This window comes from Jatropha curcas, chromosome 7 (genome assembly GCF_041381405.1).
Source record: "Jatropha curcas cultivar XTBG-Jc1 chromosome 7, XTBG_Jcur_1.0, whole genome shotgun sequence".
NCBI classification, from domain to species: Eukaryota; Viridiplantae; Streptophyta; class Magnoliopsida; order Malpighiales; family Euphorbiaceae; genus Jatropha; species Jatropha curcas.
Window position 1 is genome coordinate 26,806,987 of NC_143157.1, and position 17,203 is coordinate 26,824,189.

General features: G+C 33.5%; 4 protein-coding genes across 5 annotated transcripts; 2 read left to right on the forward strand and 2 right to left on the reverse strand.

The window, feature by feature from the left end:
* The first annotated feature begins 252 nt into the window (after positions 1-252).
* LOC149495083 (uncharacterized) lies at positions 253-4,400 on the forward strand. Its single transcript, XM_089724143.1, has 2 exons — positions 253-1,114; positions 3,920-4,400. The coding sequence occupies exons 1-2, from the start codon at positions 882-884 to the stop codon at positions 3,975-3,977; spliced, it is 291 nt and encodes a 96-aa protein (XP_089580269.1). The 5' UTR covers positions 253-881; the 3' UTR covers positions 3,978-4,400.
* Positions 4,401-4,740: 340 nt separating this feature from the next.
* On the reverse strand, positions 4,741-6,298 carry LOC149495084 (FK506-binding nuclear-like protein). Its single transcript, XM_089724142.1, has 3 exons — positions 6,048-6,298; positions 5,881-5,966; positions 4,741-5,776 (listed from the first exon to the last, which is right to left on the reverse strand). The coding sequence occupies exons 1-3, from the start codon at positions 6,132-6,134 to the stop codon at positions 5,020-5,022; spliced, it is 930 nt and encodes a 309-aa protein (XP_089580268.1). The 5' UTR covers positions 6,135-6,298; the 3' UTR covers positions 4,741-5,019.
* Positions 6,299-8,288: 1,990 nt separating this feature from the next.
* LOC149495085 (heterogeneous nuclear ribonucleoprotein 1-like) lies at positions 8,289-11,747 on the forward strand. Of its 2 annotated transcripts, XR_016321697.1 has the most exons (3): positions 8,289-8,676; positions 9,186-10,505; positions 11,105-11,747. XR_016321697.1 is itself a non-coding variant. In XM_089723934.1 (2 exons), the coding sequence occupies exons 1-2, from the start codon at positions 8,455-8,457 to the stop codon at positions 10,362-10,364; spliced, it is 1,401 nt and encodes a 466-aa protein (XP_089580060.1). In that variant the 5' UTR covers positions 8,289-8,454; the 3' UTR covers positions 10,365-10,722. The 2 variants fall into 2 exon arrangements, 1 of the variants encoding a protein (XP_089580060.1); XM_089723934.1 differs by lacking the exon at positions 11,105-11,747 and having other exon boundaries at positions 9,186-10,722.
* Positions 11,748-12,004: 257 nt separating this feature from the next.
* LOC105632242 (uncharacterized) lies at positions 12,005-15,301 on the reverse strand. Its single transcript, XM_089723935.1, has 14 exons — positions 15,085-15,301; positions 14,898-15,003; positions 14,665-14,760; positions 14,524-14,561; positions 14,300-14,423; positions 14,138-14,200; positions 13,945-14,004; positions 13,698-13,859; positions 13,552-13,625; positions 13,380-13,473; positions 13,136-13,272; positions 12,973-13,053; positions 12,368-12,473; positions 12,005-12,266 (listed from the first exon to the last, which is right to left on the reverse strand). The coding sequence occupies exons 1-14, from the start codon at positions 15,165-15,167 to the stop codon at positions 12,180-12,182; spliced, it is 1,311 nt and encodes a 436-aa protein (XP_089580061.1). The 5' UTR covers positions 15,168-15,301; the 3' UTR covers positions 12,005-12,179.
* Between the last annotated feature and the right edge of the window lie 1,902 nt (positions 15,302-17,203).

Consider the following 17,203-nt stretch of genomic DNA (forward strand, 5'->3'; position numbering starts at 1 on the left):
CAACACAAAGAGAAGTCAATGGGCCCCACTAAAGCACTTCGTATGTGTTATTACCCCACTCACTCAAATCAACGCCACAGTAACGACAGCCAGACCGTACTGTATTAGCATAAACAGACGCGTATTATATCGTCACAACGAGATTAACTAACATCAGCCAGTAATATCTCCTGGGCACCACACGCTACCTTATCACAGCCGTCCGATCCGATCTCCGCACACAAAAATATAAATTTTGAAATACAAAAGATATTCTATCCAATTAAGAAATGAAAAGTAACCATTTTTCCTGCTCGGCTCTGTTCTGTCTCTTCTTTATTTTTATCTTTTGAGCTAAATGCAATTGCGTTGTTGACTGGTTAAATGGTTTCATTTTCATGTTGTCTTGATTTGCTTTTATGGACGTTTAATCGGATTTTCTCGTTCTTTGCTTTCCTTTCCCTTTTGGTGTATCTAATCTAAACAGCCACTGTATCTTTTGCTTCTCAAAGCTTCAACTTTTTTCTGTCACTTTCTCTGGAAAATCGTTTTATTTTCTGTCAATGACTTACCTTTTTCGCTCTTGTTGTGTTAGGTTTCTGGATTTTATCTTTTCTTGATTCATTTCCAAGCTTGATCATATCGAAAAATGAGCGTTGACCTTGAAGCTGAATTGACAAAACTGTATCTGCTGCCTTTACCAATTAGAAAATCTGAATTTTAGGGTTAGGATTTGCTAATTCTCGACGTTTAGCGATCTGGGTTAACTAGGATTTCAGTTGAGCAGTAAAAGAAAGATCCTAGGTTCTTCAGTAACTATCTGCCGCTTCATCTTTCTTCCGCAATTTTGCTTTGATACTTTCAGCTCTCTAAGTATTGTGTTTGTGTGTGTGCAATTTTCGATGGATACGGATTGTAAAGATGCTAATGGGTTCACAAACAAGCCTTTGATAACTGTAGACTCTGAAAAACTTGAGAATCTTACTGATGATAGAGAAGATTACAGTGAATCCAATACTTTGTTGCCTCCTAGGGGAGGTGGGATGTCAAGAAATCCAGAGAGAGTGCGGAGAAAAGTTCAGTGGAATGATAACAATGGAAATAAGCTGGCAGAGGTTCTAGTATTTGAACCAAGGTAATTATATAGTGTTTGCTTTAGTTTAAAGAATTTTTTGTTGTTTTGGCTTTTTGCTTGCTATGTTTTGTTTTTATCCTATCTTTACTCAATTTGTTCGAAGTTTTGGTTTTTGGTTTAAATTTGGTGTAATTGATTTATACTATGTGAGTAAAGACTAACAAAGTTGGTTGAACAATCATTCTAATAGTGGAATGTGGATGCATGTGTCAAATGCTATAGTAGGATAAGGCTCAGTTTGACTGTTAAATCTGGGTGGTTCTTAAGTTACTTTTACCAATATACTTGTTGTGACTCTAAATAGTTATTGCTGTACCAGGCTAAAAACTTCACAGGATATGTTTGCATGTTTATCTGCATGCATACATGTGAGTGCTTAAAGTATTTGCTTCTATTTAGGGCTAAGGAAGTGAATCGAATGCTAATGGCGTGAAAATGCATTTTTGTTTGTAAATTATTTTTGCTTCCTGGTCAACGCCATTAATAAAATTTCAGGCTATTCTCACTAGATTTGGCTGACCTAGATAGTGAGTGTTCTGCATTCAGCGCAAGTAGACACCTAGTCTTGTTTGTATATGTTTTAGAAACTTGATTATTTTAGTTGTCATTTGAGAATCTTATTTCGTTTTGTTTTCATCAATGGCTATACCCCAGAGTATGTGACTTGTGAGTTATGTGATGGATGAACTGTAGCTGTCCTTTTTACATTTAAGCGGCTTTGTTGAATAATAGATAAGGATCGTTTTAGCCGAACCTATTGGAATGAAAGACTCACAAATGATTCACCAAATTCATATATACTTGATGAATTTTTTTTTTTTTTTTCTTTTTGTCATTGTCTTGTTGAAATCTTCCAACCATAACTGACTTAACGTTTGCTTGAGTTACAGTGAAATTTAGATTTATTTTAAGTTTCTCCTGAGAATACTTGGTCTTTGCGAATGTGTCTATTCACTGTCTACTCTTCTATGCATATGATTTTTAGCCATTACTGCTCCCTTTTAACAAAAATGGACTGTGAACTAAGTTTACTTTTTATGAAAGGGAGAGCTATTCACTGCCTATCCAAACTAGCATTTTATAAAGAGGCTGCACTAAGGCTAAGATACGGTTAAGCGAAGATTTGGCCGTTGAGCAGAGGCATTAACTATGGTTTTGATGCAACTCCTGCAACATTAGCATAAATGCTACTTTACCTTAAACCAATTTTCTAACTTATCCATCACTGAGAAGGCTTTACTGTATCAGTTATCAGTAGGCATTTTTTAACGATGAGCAACATATAAATTTCATTTGAAATTTGAAATTTGAAATTTTGAATCTGTAGCATAGATGATAATTGTCTTACCTTCACTGCTGGCATGCCTATCTGTCAAATGTCTGTTTTAACTTTTGAAAACCTCTAGCACTTCTGTAAGCTATCTACTTGAGTTGCATGTTAGCAGCAGTAGCATCTACTGTCCTACCTACTTATTTGTCTTTCAAGAGACTCTTCATGGAGAACTATGAGGTTAAGAAGAGAAATACAAATAGCATATGAGAACTTGGCTTTCATTTAGATGTAGCTTATGTGGAAATGTTATTCTCTGGGTTGGATCATTCAGCTAACATCAAGACTTTCCCTCTCTGTCACTAACAGATCTCAGTATGTTTCTTTAACTTAACCTAGTCTGACTCCTGAACTTTTCGGTTGGCTGCATGAATTCCTTTCCTTTTTTCCTTTTCACTGTTGGGAGCAAGGTTCTCTCCATTGGATTTATCTTTCTACAAGGCTCTGTCATAGTTTTCTGGTGGATCTGGGAATGTCATGTTTTTTTGCATTGATTCACTGCAATCTAGTCGCATGGTTTATTTCTATGTTTTGGTGTCATCAACGTCAACCATACAAAAAGACAGCACTATGGATAGAGCCCACATATCTACCAAGCCTTTGTTCTCAAACCATCTAAGCTCCCTTTTGGCATCTTCATAAAAATACTGGTTCGACCTAGTAAATGACTCAAGTTATTGCCTTTGTCTCTTCCATAATTTTTATCTTCTGCATAAGCCTCTGGCCTATTCTCATATTAATGCATATGGGAAAAATCAAATGAGTGAATGTTTTATCATATTTTTTATGCTTGCTTAAAATTGGAATTGAAAACAATGGAATTTTGGGAAGGATAGAAAGAAAGAACGTGAAGGATTGAAGTTTTTTTTTTTTGGTTTTGTTGGGGTGGGGATGGGTTGTTAACATTTTGTAATTTGACTATGAGGTACATGTAGACCATGTAAAATTCCACTCTATATCATGTTTCGCAGAACCATGTATAATGTGTTGAGTACTTTAAATCATGCTTCATAGACCATGTCAATTATGGTCAGATGGATAGAGGCACCCAAGTAGCTAGGTCAAACTTTCTCTAATTGGCCACTGTGGGTTACCTTGGATGCTATTCATGGGCCCTTCATTTTGTAAGGCTGCAGGAATCAGATTCTGAAGAATCAACTACAATCTGTAACTCCCAGTTGAACTGCATGCATAACTTATGTTAGAAGCATGACCCTGCTATCACGATAATGTTTCTCTGTTGTCACTTGACATGGCTTGTTGGCCTTCCCTCTATTGTGATGTGTGGAAGTCGTTGATGATGTGTTACAGTTGAGCATTCAACAAGTAATATAGGTCCTAACTGACAAAACCTGGTGAAACACTGAACTGCAAATGAGAATAGAATATATTAGAGGATTTACTTGGGCATTGAATACTTATTTCTAGGCTTTAGAGTTTGCTCCTTGCTCACTGTTTTCTGTTTGTGCCTGCAGTGACAATAGTGATACTGATGAAGAAGATGCTGATTCTTGCATCTGTAACATAATGTAGATACTTCAGCACAATAACTTGTAGATATCTGTGGGAAAGTCAATGAAGCATCCTCTAGGACCACAAATTTGATAATTACAAGTGAAAATGACCCTGTTGTCAACTCCTTGTTGCAAGGACCAAAGGTCTGAAGGCTGAGAAGGCAAAATGAAGTTTGATACAAGTTCATAAATTTTGCAGTGAGTTTTATCTTAAGCAGCTTCAGCTATACAGAACTCATCCCAGATTGTAACAGATAGCAATAGTTGTGATAGAGCTTACATATATTTAATGTCTGAAAATTCTTTGCCATTACCACTCTTGTTGATATATGAGAGATGAACACTTGTATTGCTTTCAATGATTGTTTGCTGATTTTGCTGAAGATGCAGTTACTTCAAACTCTGATAAATTTATTTAGATTGCTTTGTGACCTATTTGACATATTATGAGCTCTTTGTAGTCGCTTAAGTTATATTTGCCTATTTTCTGCAAGCTTTCATAAAACCTTATTGATTCCTGAATATTGATTTGGATTCCTAACAACATTCTCAGGTATGTAAGCATAAATTCCAGTTCCAAATCGGTTCCAGAATCATTTGAAAAAATATATTTAACAATGCAAGTACTTGTCGTTCCTTAGAACAGATACCTCCATTTAGCTCATTATTGAACGCCTTCTATTTTTGCCAACCGATTGTAGAAAATTCCTTTTAGTATAACCAAAAACTATTCTTTTGGAGGAATAAATGAACAGAGAATCAAAAAGAGAACAAAAAAAGAGTTAAAAAAGAAAATGAAACTCACTTTCTGAACACTGCAGAACTGCCAAAAAACAACATTCTTCTTCTCAACCAATCAGAAGAAGTGGATCAAAGAATTAAAAAGAAAAATACAAACAATAACATCCCAAATTCTTTCACTCCTGCCAACAGAAAATAACAGAAACTAACTTCTGGTACGATTTGGATTCAAACTTGCTATTTTCACTTCTGATCTGTTCAGATCAAATGGTGTTGTATAATTTTCTCAAATGGAAGGGTTTGAACAATGTGAGTTATTCTTAAGGCTCCAAGTTGGTGATATCTAAAATAGGCATGTCTTCTGTGCTTCTCCAAGAAAATGGCCTAACAGATGCACTTTTCTTTGAATCAACAGAAACTAACCAATTTGAAAGGCTGGCATCCACTGCGATTTCTTTATCTAATGCTACATTTTCTTTTCTCTGTCTCTTCACTGGCGGTAGCGTTCCCTTAGCCTTTACCGCTTTCCACTGACCAAGATTTTCTACTGGATTCAGCACAGGGTGAACATATTGACTCCTATTTCGAGCATTTTGATTCATCGAAACCAATTTTAATCCTCCTTCATTTGAATCCTGAAGAGGGTTCAGGTTTTTAGATTTGTCCTCAGCTAAAGAATCTTTTTTATTTGAACTAACTGATAAAGACTCCAATTTTCTGAAAAATTCTTCTTGGCTTATTCTCAAATCATGAATATCATCATCTTCATCAAAATCATCGTCTTCCTCATCATCGTCCAAGTCACTTTCTTCACATGCTATTTCATCTTCTTCATCATAGCTGTCACTGCAGTTTCGATATCTGTAATTTGATGGATAAGATGCCATTTTCTCAGAAAGAGACAAACATTGGCCTTCTTTTGCAGTTTCTTCGTTACTTTCTTCTTTCTTCTCCTCTTCATCACTTTCCCACCAATTATTTTCACTTTCTTTTGGAATCGGCTCATAACTCTGTACATTCAAGTTAAAGCTAACTTTCTTTCTAATTTTGCAGTTTAATGGCTCCTTTGCTTTATTTCTGTAAGCAATAAAAAAAAAAAAAAAAGAAAGCAACAGACACACTGAGCACAAGATGCACGAACATGAAAGAAAGAATTTTGAGACATTAGATGAAGAAGTGACCTGAGCTCAGAATCTGAGTTTGTGGGTTCTTGTGTTTTATCAAGATTTGCAGAAGCAGAATCCAAAGATTGATAACTGCAAAGTCCCTGCAAAAGTAACAGAGAATAAAAATTGAAATCTGGTAAAATAGAAACAGACATCAATTGAAAGATTGAAGAAAAACTTACTTGGTCTCCAGGTTGAATTCTGTTAACTGGCTTTCTGCGCTTTCTCTTTGAAGAAGAAAATCCAAAGCAACCAAGAAAGCAACCCATTAGAGGTCTCTAAAAAGTCTGGCTAGAGGTTCTTGTTCATGGCAAAATGGCTAAAATAGATAGATAAGAAAGAGAGAGGTTAGGTTGTTCATGTGATGTGTGGATTTGAAAAGTAATTTTGGCTCCAACGGTTTTTGAAAATAGGAACGTTGGACTTTAATAATGATAATGGAAGGTGTGGTGCTGTGGGTATAGACCAGTTTTAATAAAGAACTACAGAACAGAGGGCAATACAGTATTACAGTTTTGTCTCACTCACTATTTCTATATGTATTTGCAAAATTGCGGCTCTTTTTTTCTTTTTCCTCGCACCTTTCTTGCCCTTTTTCTTTTTCTCTCTAGTTTCAGTCTTCTGTTTGTTTAAGACCATATTATAAATTTAATTTATTTTTGCAAATTATGTGAATACTTTGTATTTAATCAAATACTAGGTTATTATGTGATCTATATTCCTTTTTTTGAATGTTCAAAATGTTTGTAAAGTTTCTAAATTTGTATATCTAAATAATTTTTTTTTTCAATAATAACATCTATGATTGTTCATTAAATGAATGACTTTTATTAATATCTTAATAAATTAAAGGTAAAAAAGGATAAAATAATATTTATTGACTAAATTTTTAATATGCATGTTTCGTTAAACCTACAAATAAAATAAAATGGTATAGAGCGAGTAAATGATTTGACATTAAAATCTATATCCCATAAATGCATCTAATTATTGATATAAATAGTTAATATAATTGATGTCGCATTGTTGATTTTTTTTTTAATCATTTCAAGTTTTTTAAAAAATAACGATAATACCAATTTATCCTTTAATTAATACTCATTTGATTGAGGCAAAATTTAGTATATTTAATTACGTAAGAGTAAAGTTTAAATAAAATGATTAAATTACAGGAAAAAAAAAATTTAAGTGAACAGAGGACATAATAACTAAGAGCTTAACAAATTATTTAACTTGTATGAAGGTTCTAATTAATATTTTCACACGACAATGTGAGATGGGAGATTGAATAGACTTTTTTTTTTAAAATAATTTTTGTAGCAATGATTAATTACCATATAAAATCAATATAATTGCATTATATCATTAGTTTAAATGTCTTTATAAATATGAAGGAATTAAAACTGAAACTACAATGCATTTATGTGTCGTTTGGCTAATTGCTAGGATAAGAAATGATGTGTTGCCAAAATTGTTTTCTTGAACCTAAATATTACTCCTACAAAATAATTTTAATGGGGCATTTTTCTAAAAAAAAAAAAAGAGAATTTTAATTTAACTTCTTAGGTGAAAATAACTTGAATTTGATTCATGATACATACTACAAAAATAGTATTTATAGGAAACTTTTATCAAAATTTTTTCGAAATTAGAAAAAGGCAAATTTTATTACATAGCAAAAAATGTGCATCTGTTAAGAATAAATTTTATATCTATCTCAAAAAGAAAAACAAGTTCAAGTTAGAAAAATAATAAATTTGACCTTGAAACTTTTGTTATTGCCTAATTTGATTTAAAAAATAATTTTTGGATATAAATATAGAATTTATGATAATTTACTCATTTTTAATAAAAGAAATTGAAATTTCAAAAGACAGAAAATAAGGATGAATGTAAAAAAAATATTTATAATTTATATTTAAATATTATTTTTGTAAAATTTGAATATTTTTAAGCTCTTATAAAAATATGAAAATTGATTTTAAACTCAAAATATACGTGTTAAAATAGTCAACAAAACTATTTTAAAACCAAATTGAATATTTAAGAAAATTTTTAATGCCAAATTAAACATTATTGCAACAAATAAACAAAGCAAACTTTTTTCTTTGATTTTTCTTTTAAATATTTTTATTCCTGGAAGAATAATTAATTTTAATTATTTTTTATTTAAAAAATGATTTTTATTGTCAGTGTAAATGTGTAATACTAATTGATTTTTCGGACCCAAAATGAAGTTCATAAAAATATCACGTGCACATCATAAGATAAACATTGTTAGAGGGCCTAGAGGCCTGCGTTTTCAGAATCTAAAACCCCACCACATCAAATCATGACCGTTCTTCGAAATCTGAAGAAATCTCAACCCTCCAAATCGCATACTCTACAAATTCCCTCTCTTTAACCATAAACACACGTACGCATCCTCTCTTTCTCTCACTTTCTGGTCGCCCCAAGCGAAATCCTTTCAAGCACTCAGTTCCTTCTCCCCAAAACCCCAATACAATAAAATCCCAGAAATTCCAAAAGAAACCAATATCTAAAGCTCAAGAATCGTCAATAGGCATATTTTCTTTTATAATAAAGTTAATGGATTCAGATCAGGGAAAGCTATTTATTGGAGGGATTTCATGGGAGACAACTGAAGAGAAGCTGAAGGATTACTTTACTCAATATGGCGACGTTTTGCAGACTGTCGTAATGAGAGACAAGACCACTGGCAGACCCAGAGGCTTTGGCTTTGTCGTTTTTGCAGATCCTGCCATCCTCGATACGGTTCTTCAAGATAAGCATACCATTGATGGTAGAACGGTAAGAGAGGGTTTTTTCTTTTTTTGTCGTTTTTATGGTTTTTAGTGTAGTTTCGGTGGTGGATTTTGTTTTTTCAGCCTAATTTCATTCGGTGTCAGATGATTTGGGAATTTTTGTTCTTGCTAATTGGTTAAAAAATTGTTTGCTTTGGACTTTTTCTTAATTTTATTTTAGAAATATAGATTCAGCTTCTGTTAATGATATTTGGGGTTTGTGGATTTCTGTCTCCAAGTGTTAACTTCAATGGTAAATTGGGATTCATCTGGTTATTGCCATGTCCATTTATTAGTTATTGGTGATATATAACATTTTTTCAATAAGTGGGATTTTTTCTGGTGTTATATAATTGAGTGCCAGCAAGTAACTTCCGTCCTAATTAGTTTCTGGATTTTCTAAGTTGGGTCTTTTAAAATTTTTGTTGCCTTATCTTCCGTAAGCAGTGTTGATTCTGATTTTCCAGTTAGTTTGAGTTTATTTTTGTCAGTCAACCACTAGCTTTGGTTTTTCAGGTTGAGGCAAAAAAGGCATTGTCAAGAGAGGAGCAGCAAACGAATACCAGAAATGGAAATATAAATCCTGCTAGAAACCCTGGCAGTGGTGGAAATATTAGGACCAAGAAGATATTTGTTGGAGGGTTGCCTCCCAATCTGACTGATGATGGATTCCGCCAGTATTTTGAGTCTTATGGTCACGTTACTGACGTAGTTATAATGTATGACCAGAACACCCAGCGCCCTCGTGGATTTGGATTTATTTCCTTTGATAGCGAGGATGCAGTTGACCATGTCTTGCACAAAACTTTTCATGATTTGAATGGTAAGCAGGTTGAAGTAAAGCGGGCTCTTCCTAAAGATGCTAATCCTGGTGGGGGAAGCCGCTCTATGGGCAGCGGTGGCGGTGGTGCTGGTGGTTATCAAGGATATGGTGCTTCTGGGGGCAATGCAAATTCATATGATGGTCGTATGGATTCAAATAGGTACATGCAGTCTCAGAGCACTGGAGGTGGCTTTCCTTCTTATGGCTCATCTGGGTATAGTGCACCTGGTTATGGATATGGTCCTGCCAATAACGGTGTTGGATATGGTGGTTATGGCAGTTATGGTGGAGCAAGTGCTGGGTATGGGGGACCTGCTGGTGCTGCATATGGGAATCCCAATGTCCCAAATGCTGGTTATGCCAGTGGCCCTCCTGGTGGCCCCCGAAGTTCGTGGAGTAACCAGGCTCCCTCTGGTTACGGTGCCATGGGCTATGGAAATGCTGCTTCTTGGGGGACACCAAATAATGGTACTGGTAGTGGTGGTCCTGGTTCAGCAGCTGCTAGTCAATCTCCTAGTGGGACTGCTGGGTACGGGAATCAAGGTTATGGGTATGGTAATTATGGTGGAAATGATGGATCTTATGTGAATCCTGCTGGATATGGTGCTGTTGGCGGGCGTTCTGGGGGTAACCCAAACAGCAATGCTGCTGGTGCAGGTGGAGAACTACAGGGGACTGGCAGTGGCTACATGGGAAGTGGTTATGGCGATACAAATGGAAATTCAGGATATGGAAATGCAGGATGGAGATCTGAACCATCACAAGCTTCTGGAAACTATGGAACTCCTCAGGCAAATGGACCTCATGGTGGGCAAGTTGGTTACGTAGGGGGATATGGTGGTGCTCAGACTCGACAAGGCCAACAACAGTGATCATGGACAGATTGATGCCAGCTGGATCTTCTTCATTGTTTAATTGGTACCCCTGCTTTTCTCATGAGGTCCTTTGAAGATTTCTCATTCCCAGCAGCAGGGGCAGTGGCTCAAATTGCATGCCAGTGCTCTTTGGGACTGGTTGGATTGCTTAAATCCCAATAGTTTTCAATATCTATTTTGCTAGTCTATAATAAGTAGTTCAAGGCATACTAGATGCCCTTCTATTTTAGTATTTTTGCTTATTGAGTGTAGTTTAAGTTTGGCGTGCTTATAGTTGTCTGCTAGTGTCCTCATACTTTCTTTTTTCATCGTAGTGTTTAATCTATTGTGCATTTAAAGTGTGCTTTGGTTTGAATGCTGTTGAGTATTCTGCTAACACTTCTTTCCCATCATAGTGTTTAATCTATTGTGCATTTGAACTGTGTTTTGGTTTGACTGCAGTTGAGTATTCTGTTGACATCTTACTAGCATTTACTTTTGGCCTTTTTGATTAGGCATAAGGAAATGTAAATATACATATGCTTTGATTTAGTATGACAAATAGACATGCAGAGATGAATTGAGGTTTTTCACTGATAGCAGTGGAGCTATGAGCCACTTGGGTTGATCAATTCGTAAAGGGTAGCGATAATCGTAGTTGATCACTTCGTAAATGGATAGCAATAATCGTAGTGGTAGTTGAGACTTTGAGGATGGCATAATCATTTTCCCCCTGTATTTGCCCTTGTGTTCTACAGGAGGAGATGCTCGAGTTCTAAGGTGGAGTCAAGTGTCCACGCATGGCCCGAGCTTCATAGTGGGGTTGTGTTCGGTGTGGGGTTTGGTTCAGCGTGGACTGGAATTTGAAGTGGACTTGTCAATTGAAATTGAGGGTTAACCTTGGGAAAGGCCATTTTTGCAGCTAGACGATGTCAACACTGTTGATCTTGTTTGCAGATTCTTGGCAATTCAAGTTATAAATCTCAACCTTGATTTCCAGTATCTGGTGGCTAATCAAATTTTTTGGGTGGCAAACATCATGTGGTACGTTACTTTGAGCTATTAGCTGTTTCCTGTGTGAAGATGTACCTGATTCTTTAGGCTATGGTGTGATGCAGTGGAGTAGATCACATTTCATTCAATTACTTAGAGCAGTAGAAGTTATCAATAGAAGTAGCGTTGGTAGATTTTTGGAATGAAGCAAATAACTTTTGATTATATTTATGGCAAGTTATTTTAGAGAAAGCAGGCTTGGTAAAGGCAAAATGGTCTTGGCTTTTCTGTTGTGATGCATTATCCAATACTAGTCATAACTGTTGGAATAGTCCAGGCCTCCATAAGGGTTGGTTTATGAATTTTCTCATTTCTAATAGAGGTAAACATTTGAATTTTCTTATGATATTTATTGATGGTGTTCGTATGGCTTAGCGTGGATGCAGAGGCTAAAATATAGTTTTTAATAGAGATGACGTTCCCATCTGCGGATTAGTACGTTTACTTTGAAGATATTTATGATTAAGTTGTAGAGTGTGGTAGGCTTTTTAAGTGTATTTCGACTTCATCGGCATGCCTTCGATGAAGTTAATTTCTTCAGGTGTTAGGGTTCAAATTTCGTTATTACTGCATTTATAATATAGTGATATTGAGAAACAGAAACAGAAAAAGAAATTAAAGGATATCATGGAATTTATTCAAGGAAGCAGTTCTTTGAAAGCGATGGAAAAGTTTCCCTTGTCATGGTGGTTCCACAAATAGCAAAGAAAAGTGTTGCAAAGCAAAAGGAAACTCTACGCATCATACTTATTAAATACCAGACTAGATATGTCTTAGCTCTCAGGAAGACAAGTCTGAATATGCCGACGGAAATCCTTTATATGGATGCCCTAATGCTCCGATATTGCAAGGACGTGAAAATACAACCTGACATTAACAGCAAGCAAATGCAATAGTGTAAACCAATTCCACAACTAATAACAAATAAACAAATAAATAATGTGTATGCTTGTAAAATGAATAATCACCTGATAATCTCCAATTGTATAAGCCTTGAATCCAGCAGCACAATAGTCAAAGTAGTATTCCCATGTTCTGATGAATTTTTCATCAAATCCCATCGCCATAATTTTGCTAATTAAGAAAATAAATCAATTATAATGAATACCCAACTTTAAATAATTTTTTTCTTCATTTTAATTTTCGTATACATGGTACTTTTTTTTTTGTTGTTTTTAATATAATTGAAATATTTATATGACCTTTTAATTTCTCTATTAGTAATTTTTCAATTTTTAAAGTTCATTTACTATTTTTGTATTTTTATTTTTTTTGTTATTATATATGAATTTTATAATTAAAATATTATTTTAGCTTTTATAGAAAATATGCTCTAACAAATAAAAGAATCTTAATAATTGCAAGCCGTCCCTCCCTCTCTCTCAAAAACCTAAAAACAATCTTTTCTTCTTTTATGGGTGGCCATCGTGAGAATAAAGTTATTTGAATAAATTGTTTTATTCAAATAAAGTTATTTATATAAATTCACTGGAAAAGGAAAGGATAAAACAATACCAAATTATAATGGGGCTATCCCTTATTTGTTTGGTATCTATAAAGAAAATATTGTTACCTCTTATTATCAAATAAATTTTTTCTCCAATGCCTCAGCGTATGATAATAATGACTTCCTATATTTTCCACATGTTCCATACTGCAATAATACAATTTATGTCAGCATATTGCAATAATCATAACAGATTTTGCTGGTTTCCTAGCAACAGATCGACTTGTACCTAAGTCTTGATGCAGTTTTCATGGCGGATGCTACCCAACTTAATGAGGGCAAACATCCACCTGGGAATATATACTCCTTAATAAAACCCGAACTTCGCCTATAATCATCATAACTTTCGTCTGCCATTGATATGAACTAGGAAACAATAATAAACCTTAATTCAGAGTTGGGATTTATTGCTTTAACCATGATAATTATTTATTTTTTTCTCTTTTCAAATTACTATTAATTATCATGATTACCTGTAGAACAAACAAGCCTTCTTCTGTCAATGATGATTCTACGCAACCAAAGAATTCGTCCATGAATTCATGTCCAACATGTTCTATCATTTCACTGAAAAATATCATATATAGTGAGTAGATATGTTCTGTCATATCTAGTGAGTAGAGGCATTCAACTAATGAAACTCACATAGATATGATTCTGTCATATTTATCAGTCTTTGGCAACTGACGATAGTCACACAGTAGGAGTCTGATATTATCCTGACAAAAGATTTGGCTGTAAGTTTCAGAACAGGGAGAAAGGGGAAGAAAGAGAGGGAGAATTTATCATACTTGAAGGCCGGCTTCCTTCACTTTGGTTTCTGCAAATTTGAGTTGCTCCTCAGATAAAGTGATGCCAGTGTACTTACACCCAGTTCTTTTCACAACTTCAATGGCAAAGGTTCCCCATCCACACCCAATGTCAAGAACTTCATGCTTCTGCTCAATCCTTGCCTAGATTTTCACATAAATGTGTAAATTAATAACTCAATATTTATATGTATAATTTTTAATGAGATTTTTAATGGGTTGAGCTCACTTTTTCAATCAGAACAGAAATTTTCCTCATCTGTGCTGTTCTCAAGTCTTCATCTTTTGTCTGCAAATAAACAGATTGCAAGTTTACAACTCACTAGAAACTAAAATACGATTATATGAGAGATTATTTAATTAGGCTTGCAAGTTAGACAAAATTCTGACTAATTTATTGTCCCACTATTTCTTAATTTTACCTTAAATATTCCAGTGGAGTACATCATTGTTTCTCCCAAAAACAGTGCAAAAACTTCATTGCTCTGTGAACAGATACCCAAAAAGAAATGTATATAATTAATCAATTAAGTCCCCAACTTCAGGATTAATGAGTTATTATTGATCATATCAGATTCACATACCACATCATAATGACTAGAAATGTTTCTGCGAGCCTGTGTGAGAGTATTTTGCCTTAAAACATGTTGATAGAACAATTTGATAGATGCAATACCAGCTGTGAATAACAATGCTTTCCACCAACCCCTGATAAAGGAACATCACAATACAAATAAACTTAAGGGATAATTACTAATACATAAGAGATAGTTACTAACATCTATCCACAGCCCCTAGGTATTATTACCTTTTCTTAGAATTTGAATCTTTATTGGCAATCAGTAGCTGCGACATAGTAAATTGATAAGAAATTTCCAAATACGTGTTTACAAAACAAATAAACAGTTTATGATAATAAAACTGAATTCTAAATTTCTAATTAACTTACAAGGATAAAATTCACAAGACCTTCATCAGTGTCAACAAATGAAAAATCTCCATCAATGTAAGCTTCTGCAAGACCTATGTCGGACCGTGTCATTACCTGGCAAAAATTTTCAGTAATGTGATTGCAATATATATATATATATATATATATATTTTTTTTTTTTTTGTAAAATGACATATAATACATTATCTCTCTCTCTCTCTCTCTCCCTCTCTCTCTCTCTCTTTCTATACCTTCCAGTAAAACTGGGGATTGTGAATTTCCAGAACAACTTTGAGAGAACATTTCTTCGTATCAGTTCCTTGAAAAGTAAGATCGGTGCCTTCTGGTTCCAATAAACTGCAAGTGATTGGAAAATACAGTATATGTTGACAAGATTACTCATCATTATGAAATACATATATTGACAAGATTACTCACCTTAAACACCCAGTAGAGATATAGTTCTGAAGAAAGTTAGCAACAAAACCGCGGCTTGCACCTTCTAACAGAGAAAGTTTCATATTGTAATGCTGCAAGTAGAAATGGAAAATATGCGTTTTCTTTTGGTAAGAAAGGGAAATGGAAAATATGCTTTATTTCATTAAGTAAGAAACCAAACTTCGTCGCCCACAACACTAAGTGGCCGAGTCGAAGTGGGACTTTCTATAAGAGAAGGAAGTTGTTAGAAGTTTGAACTCAATTGAGAATGACTTTTATGAAGAAAGGATTAAATTGTAATTATCACTCTATATTTGTAACATACATCAGTAAAATTACAATTTTAATTTTTTCATGGCAATTAATAAATTATTTGCATCTATTTTCATCACATTGAGGTCATTTGTAAAAATATTAACTGCTACTTCATCTTTTGTCTTCATTTGCATCATTTGCATTTAATTGTCTATTCCAGCTAGCTTCCTCTTCATCACTATATTTTATAAATTAATTCTGCCCCAATAAATACTATATTGATTTTCAATAAAGATCCATATTAATTCTCTCTCTTTTATTATTATTATTATTATTATTATTATTATTATTTGTGGTCCTCATGAAAACAGCAATTGTTTCTGAAATTTTTTTTTATTTTATGATTCATTTTTTTTTTAAAAAAAAAACATATTTTATTTGCTTTGCTACAATTGGAAAACAAATGTCTTTGCCACACTAACAATGTTGTAAATATTTTTATTATAGCAACCCCTATATAAATACTTTTTTTAAACATTTTGATCATGAAAATCGTCCTATTTTGTCTTTTTTTCATTCTTAATGAAAAGACAAACATAGGTGTGAGAATACTCGCAGAAATAAAAAATATACATATATAATTAGGTGATTATAAGTGCATTTTGTTAGATTTAATGACAATATATATATATATATATATATATATATATATATATATATATATATATATATATATATATATATATATATATATATATATATATATATATATATATGGTCAACAATCCCAACTAGTATATATGGGATTAAGAATTTAATTTTTTTTAGAAATATAATTTATTAATAATAAAATCAAGAATTACAAATACTCAATTGCACCACAAGAATTTGCTATTATAATTAATAAAAAGTTCGCTTTATATATATTCTTTTCAATAATAAAATTAAAATTAAAAGAAATAATATTGAATTTTTCTGAAGATGACCTTTAACTGATATAAATCTTCATAATAGCAACTAGTTCTTTAATTGATTTGGACGATAAAATAACTTCTTTGGATCTTCTATGCTTTGATTGCTTTTTCAAAAACTTATTGTATATGACGTACACGGATGAGTTTATGCCATTATAGGTTAACAGCGTCAATAAAGGAATAGACCGCTTTATCATACTTCATTGATCGAAGATACACATCAGTAAAACAAGATCTAAATTCTCCAACCAAACCAAATATTATACCTTTTAATAATTCACAAATAATGAATTAAACCCTTACGGAAAAAGGGACAAAAGAATTTCAAATATGAAGATAAAGTAACAATAATAAAAAATAAAGAAAAAAAGATATATTAAAAGAAAATAGATATAATTTTTTTTAAAAACGAATAAAAAATAAAAAACGATAAGAAAAAAAGAAAAGTGGGGGGATACCGCTAATTAACAGCTATAATAATCAGCGGCAATCCGATTAAGAATTTAATTGTTATTTGGAACAATTTCTCAAAACGAGGATTAGAATGTCCAAGAGAATTTGCCAAAAGATTTCTTCAAATGGTATGCATAAAGAGACGTGAAAGAAACCGAACTTGATAGTTGACATTCAGAATTCAAATCACCCCAAAAAGTTTGCTCCTTCCTTTTACTTTTTAAGATCGATCGGTCCTTTTTTTAATTAAATTAATTAAGAGTCTGCCAATGAAGCTTTAGCTTAGTGGTTAAGCCTGGATTGTCATAGACAGTTAGGTAGGTATGGTTGGTGGTGGAAGGATGGTCAAATTGCAAGCCCTTTAATGGCGGAAGCTACTAAGTTGATTGAAGCACCGCCATTTGAATGATCAAATTGTTGAAATTTTGGAAGAAGGA

Bases quoted from the DNA above. Each gene is read 5' to 3' on its own strand.
- LOC149495083 (XM_089724143.1), top strand. From the start codon at position 882: ATGGATACGGATTGTAAAGATGCTAATGGGTTCACAAACAAGCCTTTG. The intron at 1,115-3,919 runs GTAATTATATAG...TTGTGCCTGCAG, and splicing joins GTTCTAGTATTTGAACCAAG to TGACAATAGTGATACTGATG.
- LOC149495084 (XM_089724142.1), bottom strand. From the start codon at position 6,134: ATGGGTTGCTTTCTTGGTTGCTTTGGATTTTCTTCTTCAAAGAGAAAG. The intron at 5,967-6,047 runs GTAAGTTTTTCT...TTACTTTTGCAG, and splicing joins GAATTCAACCTGGAGACCAA to GGACTTTGCAGTTATCAATC. The intron at 5,777-5,880 runs GTCACTTCTTCA...TATTGCTTACAG, and splicing joins AACTCAGATTCTGAGCTCAG to AAATAAAGCAAAGGAGCCAT.
- LOC149495085 (XM_089723934.1), top strand. From the start codon at position 8,455: ATGGATTCAGATCAGGGAAAGCTATTTATTGGAGGGATTTCATGGGAG. The intron at 8,677-9,185 runs GTAAGAGAGGGT...TTGGTTTTTCAG, and splicing joins ATACCATTGATGGTAGAACG to GTTGAGGCAAAAAAGGCATT.
- LOC105632242 (XM_089723935.1), bottom strand. From the start codon at position 15,167: ATGAAACTTTCTCTGTTAGAAGGTGCAAGCCGCGGTTTTGTTGCTAAC. The intron at 12,474-12,972 runs GTAACAATATTT...TTTCTTAATTAG, and splicing joins AATTTATTTGATAATAAGAG to CAAAATTATGGCGATGGGAT. The intron at 12,267-12,367 runs GTGATTATTCAT...TGTTAATGTCAG, and splicing joins ATACAATTGGAGATTATCAG to GTTGTATTTTCACGTCCTTG.